Here is a 13,171-nt window from a genome sequence, read left to right on the forward strand (position 1 = left end):
AGGAATAGGGCAGACTCTCTAACCCCCCCCCCCCGTCACCATGGTGTGTGTGAGAGAGAGAGAGGAGACAGAAACACATCAGGACAGAAGTTTTGCCCAACAGCCCTAGCAAGGGACTAGAAGGCGTGACCTAAGCAGGAGGCAAGTCCAGCATATTTGGCCACCATGAAGTCAGCGTTAAATTTGCTGATGTTTTTTTATTTGTTATGGGCAGCAGTGCAAGCTGAATGAGAGGCTGTAGTCCCCAGCTTGATCCACTGAGTATATGCTGCACTCCTAGCCTTGACTATCCTGGTGCACTTGCTGGAGAACTATGGCTTGAATAAGGGACAGGAATTTTGAATGGAATAAGAAATAAAGGCACTTATCCCAGCAAAAATAATTTCAGTTATTTAATTAGATTAAGTGCTTGGATATGAGAGTGGAAACAAGAATCATAACATGGAAAGAGGCATAGAAATACTAGGAGTCATTCCATTTGCCAGCATTCATTGTGGTGCATAGGATATGAGGCTGAAAATGGCTGGGCAAAGGACAATCTTTAGAAAAGGAAACATGGACAAGGTTGTGGTCTAGGTTGCTAAGAGAAGAGCTAACATCATTGGTATATTTGGAGGGAGAGCCAGTTACGAAAATTTTTGTGGTATTGGGAGAATGATGGGGATTATCTAGTGTTGCCATGGGAGAAATTTGAAGGAGAGCCAGTCAGAATTGCAGACTTTTGAAATCTCAAAGAAAGATCTTGCTGTTTGGATGATTAGATTGTATGTGATCAACTTGAGATTGATAATCAAAAAAAGTCACTATACTAATCAGAATCAGTAGAGCAGTAAAGGCAGCAGCAAATGAAGGCAACAAAATGAGGCTAGGAAATCTTGAGCCCAGATCATATAAAGAAGATTCCGGATCTGATATTCATGGGATATCAGACCTGACAAAAGCACTTGTTCCCATTTTTACAGAAAGGTGGAACGTGCTTTCATCGCCTGAACTTTCCACAATACATCATGCATGGCATACTGTGGAAAGTTTAGGTGAGAGATAGTTGTAGAGGATGCCAGTGGAGTTATTATTTAGCTCCTGGATGTTATTCAGGAGCTAAATAATACGTGTTAAAACAATTAAAAATTGCTTTAACACATTCAAAGAATGAAAATAGAAAGATTACCAAAACAAGCCTTAAAGTACAAGCCATTAGGAAAAAGAAAACCAGGACATCCTCTTAAACGATTCAACGATGACTTCTAAGGCCGGAACAGGCCACGCTAGGCCTAAATCCTTGATATGCATGATGATGATGATATCTTTATTGTTAAAGCAATTTTTAATATTTCTTAAACATTTTTTGTGAGAGATTTTTTGTGTTGTCTTTCATGTTATAATGTTGAGAAAATTTAGAGCATGTGTGTGTGTGTGTGTAGGGGGATAAAGGACTTGTGGACATGAATCTCACTCAGGGAGTACCCAGATGCCAATTCAAGTGTGGCCTTGATGGTGTTCCCTGAAAGCTGCTATACTTGGACTCTCTCTCAGAGCACAACCTGACCAGAGTAAGCAGTAGCAGGATTATTCACTAGCTGATCACAAAGCCTTCTGAAGTGTTAGGAAGAAGTTTGGTCTCATGTACTATCTGGCAGTTGGCCTGCAAGAAGTGCCATTGCATAAGGGTGGTAACAGACTGGAAGTGTGTTACCAGTCTGTGTGTCATCAGTAGTTGTTAAGATCTTGGAGAAAGTAGTGAGGGACCGTATACAGCATTGGGCAGATGAGGCAGATGTTATCTGTGAGAGTCAACATGGATTTGTGAGAGGGCGCTCTTGTTTTAGCAATATGCTAGCCTTTTATAATAAAGTTACAAGAACATTAGATGAGGGAAAGGCATATACTGCAATTTTCTTAGACTTAGCAAAGGCATTTGATAGGGTGCCACATGATAAGCTGATATTTAAGTTGCAGCACGTGGGTCTGAATGTCAGATTGGTCAACTGGATTCAGGATTGGCTGTCTGAATCCAGTTGACATGTGCAGCAGTTTCAAGGAGACAGAGGGTTACAAGTGAGGTCCCACAGGGCTCAGTACTAGGACCTATATTGTTTAACCTTTATATCAATGACATTGCCAGTGGATTGCAAGGGGATATTCAGTTGTTTGCGGATGATGCGAAGCTGGGAAGGATTATTAGTAATAGTGCAGATGTGGTAGCCCTGCAAGAGGATTTGAATAAGCTAGATGGATGGGCAAATGAATGGGGGTGTCAGTTTAATGCAGCAAAATGTCTTGAGGTTTGGGAAACATCGATGGGATGCTACATACTCTATGGGAGGAGTTATACTGGAAGAAGTAGGGGAGACAAGAGATCTGGGGTTGATGATTGATAGAAACCTGAAGTTTAGGGGACATATTGCAAAGGTGGTGAAGGTAACACAGAGGATTGCTGCAATTATGAGAAGGACACTGACCTGCAGAGATAAGAGGGTGATCATTCCATTTTATGAGTCTCTGATCAGACCACACTTGGATTATTGTTCTCAGATTTGGTCCCCATGATTTGTAGGGGATAAATTAACTGTGGAAAGGATACAAAGACGGATGACAAAGATGGTTTCAGGACTGTACAATGTTAGTTATGAGGATCAGCTGAGGGAATGTGGACTGCAAAGTTTGGTGGATAGAAGAAGGAGAGGTGATATGATTGAGACTTTTAAACTGTTGAGAGGTGGTTACAGGGTTGACACTGGGGAGTTCTTTCGCTTGATTGAACAGCGGGAAGGAGTGATGACAAGAGGCCATCCCGGGAAGTTACGAAAGGAAACTGTGAGCAAGAGGGTGAGGAGTGGTTTCTTTGCATGGAGGGTCGTTGACCCATGGAATGCATTGCCTGATGGAGTGGTGAGGGCGAGAACGGTCAATGAGTTTAAGGAGTGGTATGATAGACGTTGTGTTTCTTAGGAAGGACCTCCCACGATGAGTCTTTTGACTCCATGGAGGCCTAAATAATAATAATAATAATTATGGTGTGAGAGCATGCCCAGCAAACCACCATTCATATTGCATGTAAGAAGAAAGGGATAGGACAGAAACCAGAGATCCCACTCATGAGACAAAACTTGGCAATAGTTACTTCATGCCCATGATAAGCAGGCTGGTGGTGGTGATGTGTCACTGGGTGATGAAGGTCATCTACTACCTAGAGTTCTAGGCAATTCCTCCAACTGGGGAAAATATACTTTGGCAATACAAGCTTCACCATAGTCCTGTTTATCAAAGCAGACCATACCATAGAAAGGTAGGGTTGACTTTGAATTTATAATCTACAAACACAGGCATCCACAGAGGGGGTGGGGGGGCGGTGAAATGGGGCACTTGCCTCCCCCTGGGATTGAGTAAATATTATGATTGTAAAAGTGATTGAGATATGTAACTTTCACTTGATATGGCTGAAAAATTAACAATAAAAATAGAAATACCTAGACAATGTTCCATACAGAAATATAGATGCAGTTATTCTGGAAAAACATGGCTAAGGTCCACTTTCTCAGAAATGCACTTATCAGGTTTATGTATGATTAGTGTGCACAGGAAGAAACTAGAAGAGGAAGGAAGTGGTAAAGAAGAAATTTATTGAAAATGTCATCAATAGGTTTCAAGCAATAGACAGAGAATTCAATTCTCTAAATGATTATTAAAATTATTATTATCTATCTATCTATCTATCTATCTATATATATATATATATATATATATAGAAAAAAAATTAAATAAATCAAAATTTATTGATGTGAGATGTAATTATTTGTCTCTAAGCTTTGCCCCCCCCCAGAAAATTTTCTGGCAATGCCTATGTCTACAAAGTTGTTAATGTGGTTAAGTTTTGGTTTCAGTCAGATCACTTTTAATGGCAAAATTGATTTTAACTGATATTCATAATTCCATACTAGGTAATTATAATTTAATGAAAATATTCGGATTTATCCCATAAAACTTGAACAGGTGCTCTCTTCAGCTGAAGAGAGCACCTGTGATGACAAAGCTGAGGCTTCACTTCTGTGGGTATTCAATATCTCAAACGTGTTTTTCAGTGCCATTGTTTAGTTGATTTTTCTGTCTGATATATATATATATATATATATATATATATATTAGAGGCATTGCATTCTTATTTCGATTGGGTGTGCTCATCCTCACCACTGAGCAGAGCCACTCATATATTAGGTCTCATCAGTGGGAGCCATACCCAGAAGTGATACCAAGATTGAAGTAATGCTAGTCAAAAGGTGTCACACCTTATTACTAACATACTCTGGATTAGAGATAGATTTTGAAAGTTGTTTGCTTGGTTATATTATAAATTAAAGATGCCAAGAAATTATATTCTTGGTTTCATCCTTTATTCAAGTGTAAGCAAGCAAAGTTTGTCTGTGAAATCACCTCACAACTGGGCTACTTGCATATAGAGGCTAATGAGTCCACATCAATTGCCTTAGTATCCCATAATGCAATACACATAGCCTTATGGACATGTATAATGCTCTGCATTGTGGAAAGTTCACTACCCAGACCAGTAGTGGCCCTTTGACCTTTATTGATGTCTCATCAGTGGGGGCCAGACCCAGAAATATGACTTCTGCATTACTTCAACCTTGGTATCACTTCTGTGTTTGTTCCTTCTTTAAGAAGAAATGACTCGCTTCTCCATACCTTCAGAAGAATGTTAAGAATCTATCCTCTCGATATTAGGCATTCAGAAATTTTATATCATTTGTTGCATACTGATGACAACAATAATAAATTAGGAAAGTTCCCTGGATTTTCTCTCCAAAAATAAGCAGAGAGATTCTGATCCTTAAGCAGCTACAAAATGAGATTGAGAGAAGACATTCATTGCAAAAGACTGGGACTGTGGTTAAGCCACAACTGGCTCCTTCACCACAACAACGCTTCCTCCCACAGTGCCTTAAAAATGTGAGAGTTTTGGTAGCCAACAGCATGGAGGTCATTTTACATCCTCCTTATTTGCTAGATTTAGCCTCTTTTGTTTCCAAAAATGAAATTGAAGCTGGAGGAGCAGCAGTTTGACACCATTAAGGAGATCCAAGACGAATCCTAAGCCATGCTTCATGCTTCAACAAAAAGACTTCCAGGAAACATTTGAAGCATGGCAAAAATAGTGGTTTAAAAGGTTGCTCTAATTTCTTTATTGTAATGTTTAATCTATTTATTTTTGTCTCTTTATATTATTTCTTTTTCATTATGTTATCTTAATTATTCTCTGTCCTTACTAGATTTTTATCTATCTTGTGTCTCCTAGTGACTTACTCTTTCATACAAAATTTATCCGCCTTTTGCACTACTAGTTGTATGCCTATGAGTACTTGAAAATTTGTTTATTCAGACTGCACCACCAGTATTCCTTTTTCGGCATAAGACTCAGTGATACGGCGGCAGATCTCTCTCTCTCTATCTATCTAGCATAAATTCCTTCGAATAAAATAGTATAAACAGTCATTTTTCACATGCACTTAAATTATGTTTCTAATACCTTATTGGTTTCTCGCTCTCAGGTTCGAGTTTATTTAGTAACAGTGCATTGTAAATCAACAGATCAGATGGCACTCTGTTGACATATAATTAAAACACATTTATTTACACTAATACAAAAGTACATCAATTAAATGATAGGGAGGTTACTCTCTCTACATTAGGAAAGGTAGAGAGAGTAAAATTCAGCGTTAAAAACTTCCCTCTGCAATTCTAAACAAACTATACAGCATAACTATTCATTTTACTTCTCTGCTTATAGAAAAAACAATTCTAATCTATTCATAAAGAAATCAACTTGTTATGCCAGGTTTTCTCACAATTGTGTTCCAATTACCAACAAACTAAAAGGCTTTCTTATAAACACTGAATATTCCTAGTATGTCTAAATTTAAATTGGGTAAGTTGTAAAGATTTTATTATCTTAGTATGGTTTCTTTTTTGATAGCACCTCGTATATGGGAAATATGACTTCTGCATTACTTCAACCTTGGTATCTCTTCCAGGTTTAGCTCCCACTGATGAAATCTCAGTAAAGGTTGAAACCAGTGTCTTGAGTAGTGGTCCTTCCCATAATGCATAGCATTACACACACCTGAAATGATGTGTGCTTTGCATTATGGGATACCAAAGCAATTAATTGAAGGTCATTAGCCTCTGTATATAAGTAGCCTAGCTGTGAAGATACTTCACATGCAAACTTTGTTTGCTTATGCTTGGATAATGAATTAAACAAGAAATATAATTTCTTGGCATCTTATATATATTTATAAAGAGATTTAATGCCTAAAACCAAGAATAATTGTAAGGCTTTAATGATATAAAACACTGCTAGTTTCAGCTTTTGACAGCCTTCTTCAGTTGTCTTCTAAAAATAGGAAACAGCAATAAAAACACTGAAGTTTAAAACTGAGAAGCACAGGAAAATTGCAGTACATAATTGACATGAAAAAACGTTGTATTTACATTTAAGTTGTTCTTTCAAACATGGCATTGTTTGTTGAGTGCATGCTTGCAGACTCTCGTGAACGCCAGTACTGAACAACAGCAGAATGGCTATCAGGGATGTTGTAGCTCAAATTGTTATTTAAATGTTCATGATTAAAGATGATTTCTCTGGACTCCACAATTTTTCTTTCAAACTCATCATGGCAATGAAAGATGTTTTCAGATCTATCCCAGCAGACTGAATGACCCTGGTGTTCATCATCAGGATTGTTTGAGAAAAGAACATGGCTAGACAAGGTACTGGCATGTGTTCTTTTGTAAGAGATGTCTCTCTCTTGTGTTCCTCCATACGTAATTCAATAGATTTATTTATTTGACCAAAATAAGGGATATTACAATCACACCATATTTTATATATGCCAGGATATTTCAGATTATGATGATGAGGCTTTGGACGGCTTACTAGCGAGCGGATTTTTGGAAGTGTAGTGAATAAGGTCCTGATGTCGTACTTCTTAATTCCAAAAAATTAGCTTGATGATAATGATAAAAAATATATATATATATATATATATATATATATAAAAGTATATGTTCCTTAGTAAGAACAGAGAAAGGATTTAAAAGTGATTTATATACTGTATTTCTTGATGATAATGATTTCTTGAGGTTAGTTACAGAGTCTACAGTAGGTTACATAACATGCCACTAGAATTTTTTTCTTCCTCAATGTTGTGTTCACCATTCATTTTGCCTTTGATTTAAATAGGCTGTTTTATGTGATATCAAAATTGACTAGATTTAGTTCCACCTTTTGCTCTTGACATTGGTCAGTAAGCTTCCATTGTTCAGTGAAAGATGATCATGTCCACAAATAACGATATCCAGGTTTGAGCTTCTATTATTGTTTTTCTTTTCCATAGCAGTGAATGACATGAGGAGGATGTTAATTGTTTATGTAGATAAGGAAGGAATGAAGACTTACATTGGATGAGGTTAAATGGCAGGCATTTCATCATCTTGATTGATTGAAATCTTAGATTTCAGCTGACTTCAGTCAAGCTACTTAGATTGTAGATATTCTTTGATTTAGCAGATCATGATATCATCTTCCCATTATGTAGAGACCTCAGTTTGAAATTTCTGCTGATGGACCCATTAGATTTTTTTTAGATTTAGAAAATTTAATTACGATTAGATTTAGAAAATTAGACCATTAGATTTAGAAAATTTAATGTCATTTAGAGAGAGCCTGCTCTCTCTAAATGACATTAAATTTTTATTAGTTCTAGCCTATGCTTTCATTATTTACTTACTTCTTTATTACTTTTAGGTGTAGCACTGCACTTCTGTTATGTAGTTTCCTCCTGTTGAAAGATTTATTTTTCACTTGGTTAGACTATAATAAATTTAGTTTAATCCTTTACCCGAGTGTGAGCAAACAAAGTTTGCGCCTGAAAATATCTTCAGGACTGGGGTAAGGTATTACAACACTGGGCAACTTGCAGCAAAGGTGGACCAAGCTCTCGTCACTCCTTGTCTCAGTATCTCGCATAATGCAAAGCACATCTCCTTGCGGACATGTATACTACTATGCATTAAGAGAAGGGCCACTACCTATACTGGTATAGTCTAACCAAGTGAAAAATAATCTTTCAACATCTTTCTCTAAATCCAGAGTAATTTAATAATAAGGTGGCACACCTTTTGGCAACTCCTATAAGTAAAGATGACCTCCATTGCTTCTGCCTTGGTATCTCCACTTCTGGGCCTGGCTCCCACTGACGAGACCTCAATAAAGGTCAAAGCCGGTATGGGTAGTGGCCCTTCTCTTAATGCATAGTAGTATACATGTCTGTAAGGAGATGTGCTTTGCATTATGGGAGATTCTGAGACAAGGAGTGACGAGAGCTTGATCCACCTTTGCGAGTTGCCCGGTGTTCTACTACCTTACCCCAGTCCTGAAGATATTTTCAGGCGCAAACTTTGTTTGCTCACACTTGGATAAAGGATTAAACTAAACTTATTGTAGTTTCCTCCAATAAAACTGTGTTAAAACAAAAAACATTATTAACATTTGTTTGTTGTTTTAACACAGTTTTAGTAAGCAGCTGTAATGACTTTGACAGTAACTTGTAATTTTTAAAATTACAATAAAAAAGTAATTAAGTATTACATATAGTAATTGCTTTCATGTTTTAATCTATCAACACATTACAGCAATTTATCTTAAAATTAATAAATATAATTATTTAATTTTTTAAAGCCATGTGAAACATTGAATAAAAGAATAGCAGCAGTAGTGTTCATCATGCCATTACCCTAGAGCAGTGGTTCTTAACCTGGGTTGTGTGTGCACCCCTGGGCGTGTGAGAGAAGTTTCTAAATTTTGACCCAGATTCGATGGACAGCAGCTATTTAATAAAAGACAATCTTATTGAAATACGAGCCAATGCACGTATTCAAATGGAATTTGAAAAACTGAACTTAGAACAATTCTGGTGTACACAGTTAGAACCTTACCCACAGCTGGCAAAAGCAGCATTGCAGATACTTTTACCATTTGCCACCAGCAACCTGTGTGAAATGGGATTTTCATTACTTTTGCACATAAAAACAAAAGCCAGAAATCGCTTAAATGCAAGTGATGACTTATGCATGGCTCTTTTAAAAAAAAGGAGCGTCGCTTCAAAAGTATTATTATGAATAAACAACAACAAAATAGCCATTAACAATTTAGATATTGTTTTGTATGTATGTGTTTATTTTTCAATAAATAAATTATCTTGCAATAGATGTAATTTCCTAAATAAAGAAATAGAAACACATTTTTCAAGGGGGTTGCGAGAACCTATTTTTAGATTCAAGGGTGTGCCGATCACTAAAAAGGTTAAGATCCACTGCCCTAGAGCTAAGTTCAGTTATCAGATGTTTGGGTAATTGGTTTAGTAAGTTGATTAGAAGCATAATAAATTTAGTTTAATCCTTTATCCAAGTGTGAGCAAACAAAGTTTGCACCTGAAAGTATCTTCAGGACTGGGGTAAGGTGGCACAACACCAAGGCACTCCTTGCAAAGGTGGAGCAAGCTACCAACACTCCTATCTCGGTATCTCCCATAATGCAAAACACATCTCCTTGCAGATATGTCTAATGTTATGCATTAAGGGAAGGACCACAACCCAGACTAGTTTCGACCTTTATTGAGGTCTCTTCAGTGGGAGCCAGGCCCAAGTGGAGATACCAGGCAGAAGCATTAGCAGGTCATCTCTACCTATAGGAGTTGCCAAATGGTGTGCCACCCTTTTTTTAATAAATTACTCTGGATGTAGAGAAAGATGTTGAAAGTTTATTTTTCACTTGGTTAAAGTATAATAAATTTAGTTTAATCCTTTATCCAAGTGTGAGCAAACAAAGTTTGTGCCTGAAAGTATCTTCAGGACTGGGGTAAGGTGGTACAACACCAAGGCACTCCTTGCAAAGGTGGAGCAAGCTACCAACACTCCTGGTATCTCCACTTGGGCCTGGCTCCCACTGAAGAGACCTCAATAGAGGTCGAAACTAGTCTGGGTTGTGGCCCTTCCCTTAATGCATAACATTAGACATATCCGCAATGAGATGTGTTTTACATTATGGGAGATACTGAGATAGGTGTGTTGGTAGCTTGCTCCACCTTTGCAAGGAGTGCCTTGGTGTTGTACCACCTTACCCCAGTCCTGAAGATACTTTCAGGCACAAACTTTGTTTGCTCACACTTGGATAAAGGATTAAACTAAATTTATTATACTCTAACCAAGTGAAAAATAAACTTTGATTAGAAGCAGTATAATAGGTGACTTCATGCAGTGATAATGTTATTATTTTTGAATAAAAATAGAAATTTTCGAAAAAGGTGTACAATTCTGTCTTTAAATCCAAATTAAATTTAAAATCTAAATTACCCCCTCTTTGTTATAGAGTGCAGATCAAATTGTGTTTATTTTTTGCTGTTGTGTAATTCTATTTTTTGCACACTTGTTTACTTTTTTATTACTTTGAATTAAGTTCCAAATAAAGTTTTGCACTTATAACTCTGCTGTAGAGACCAATATGGAAACTTTTTTCAAGCTACTTCAGTTTTCTCATAAGCAAGGGAGTAGTTCACACTAATTGATGAAGTTCTTCTATCACCTAACATATATAACCATAAAGTATATTTATTGTGAAGAGATATATCTTGATTAGTGTTTCATCTGTAATCAATATAAATCATTTTGTTTAGATGGAACATGGCTTGGAAATGACAAAGAAATGGGCTAGAACATCATCTCTTAGAAGACATTTGGGATGTAAACGTAACATGCACCGCAGTACACATGAGGTAAAGTTCTCTTTATAATAAACTTAGAGTAATTTTAGCATCATATGGATTTAATTTTTAAGATATAATTTTTTGAGTTTTATTATTTTATTATGTGACACCTCCAAGGAGTCAAAGAACTCATCATGGGAGGCACTCTACTCTACTCTGTGCACACATCTAATTGTCTCTCATACAATTAGATGAGAGACAGTTAGAATCTTTGAGTTAATCTAGATTATTTCATTTCTTATGTGAAATCAGTGATGTGCATCGTAGAACATCCTATTCCCAGGAGTATGCTGCCAAAATTTTAACTGCTGTCATATTCACTTACATTTTTTTTTCTAAATTTTATTTATTTGTTATCAACTTATTCTGCTCTTTATATATTTATTTTAGGTAATATTGAAATTAATTATTAATTGAGGGCAGAGAAATATTAGCACCTAATACAAGATTAAGGTTAAAAAAGTATAATATGATAGTAATGCAAAATAAACTAAAATTACTAAAAGAAAAATATTGAACTTTAAATTGTCAGTACTTTTATTCACTGGCTGATGTCAATATAAAATTTTGTTACTTTTGCAACAATCCAAATTCCTTGTTCATTTTTTATGGTTGCCTCGAGAGTAATTATTTGTTTTATGACTAAATGCAAGTTTACTAGCAGATAATTTATTTTCTATAATCTGTTTAGACATTTTAGGTGAGCTTAGCTGAATTTACTTGAACTGATGCATCCCCCACCCCCCCCACAGGATACATATTTTAGAGAAATGCAGATAAAAAGTGATAAATAGATAAAAGTAAAATTAACCTGCTTATAACATATTTTAGTTACATATAACCAAATCACTGGTTTTCAAATTTCATACTTTGACCCATTTCTGTCTTCTGAAAGGTTGTCCACTAGTTTACTGCTGATATGAATCCATATATACTACAGCAGTTATTTTTGTATTATATATTACAAGTAGTACTATTCCTATTCTTATAAGCATATTCCATTAAGTAACCCTGTCATAATACACAAAAACCAATAGATAAGTAATCTTTGAAGGGCCCATGTTATGGTCTTCAGTTGGTTCATTCATAATATTCCACTGTTAAACAGCATCATTTTGACAATTTGATTTACTTCATTGTTTGACTGGAATCTATTCATATCAGTGATTTACAAGTCACAAGTTAAAAGCCATCAGTAATAGAGAAAGAATGCAGAGCAGTATGCATAGTCGTTTTAACTAGCCAGATTAAGGTGCAATAAGGATATATATATACTAAACTTTATTAAACATTTCAGTTGAAATTTAAATTGTACACTTTTTAGTAACTAAATGATATAAATTATGAAACCATATGTTCAATCTTGCACTTAGTTAGACTATAATAAATTTAGTTTAATCCTTTATCCAAGTGTAAGCAAACAAAGTTTGTGCCTGAAAATATCTTTAGGACCGAGGTAAGGTGGTCAAGCTGCCAAGGGATGTACCACCTTACCTCAGTCCTGAAGATATTTTAAACTGAATTTATTGTGTGTTCAATCATTGTGTGTGTGTGGGGGGGGGGGGAGGGGGGATCGGTCACTGCTAGGCTTCTAGTACAAGCGAAAGCTGATTTTCCATCATGTTCACACATAAGGATGTCCATGTATAAAATTAAAAGATAAGGAAGACCTCTTGATATCAATCTTTTCCTATAACTCTTGTGTAGACGACCAAATTTCACACTATGTATTTCTTTTCCATAGTAATAGTGTGAGGAGAGTGTTAATTGTTTTATACAATAAAGGAAGGAGTCAAGACTTATTTGATGAGGTTAAATGAAACATTGATCAACTTGATGGATTTGGATCCTAGATTTCAGTGGGCTCAGGAAAAAGGTCTAGATGCTAGATATTCTTTGATTTTCTGTATTCATTAAGGAAATTAATTGAAATGAAATCTTATATGCCTGAGCTACTTTGATATATAAGATTTTGATATTTAGAATTTGAAATTTCAATAAAAATTTTGCAAAGTCATTTCAGTTTTCATTTAAATTATATAATGATACAAAACCATATACAGTAAAACCCCCTTTTTACACTTTTCAGGGGACTGATGGGAAAAAAAGTGTAAAAAGCAGGAAATGTAAAAAAAATTAAAAAAAAGGCTAAAAGATGACTTACTGCTAGTATGTGAGAGTCTACATACTAGATTACAAAATTTAATAACTGAAAATAAATTAATTTACAATTACTTACATTTATCTATTTAAAAAATCTTTAATTGTTGATTGTTTTTGCTTTTCGTTTTTTTTGACATAGTTCCAGATTGCTTTGCATTGGGTTCAGTGCTTGA

At 35.7% G+C, this 13,171-nt stretch overlaps 1 protein-coding gene across 1 annotated transcript in view; it reads left to right on the forward strand.

Annotated features, from left to right (window-relative positions):
- The window catches only part of LOC150106453 (regulator of G protein signaling loco-like), a 292,774-nt gene that overhangs the window by 93,753 nt on the left and 185,850 nt on the right, over nt 1-13,171 (forward strand). Inside the window, exon 5 of the mRNA XM_090393006.1 lies at nt 10,746-10,844. Within this exon, the coding sequence (XP_090249132.1) occupies nt 10,746-10,844 (99 nt within the window). The remainder of the gene's footprint in view (nt 1-10,745; nt 10,845-13,171) is intronic.

The sequence above is a fragment of the Typopeltis vanoorti genome, chromosome 5 (assembly GCF_054136105.1).
Source record: "Typopeltis vanoorti isolate ZY-2024b chromosome 5, IOZ_Tvanoo_1.0, whole genome shotgun sequence".
NCBI classification, from domain to species: domain Eukaryota; kingdom Metazoa; phylum Arthropoda; class Arachnida; order Uropygi; family Thelyphonidae; genus Typopeltis; species Typopeltis vanoorti.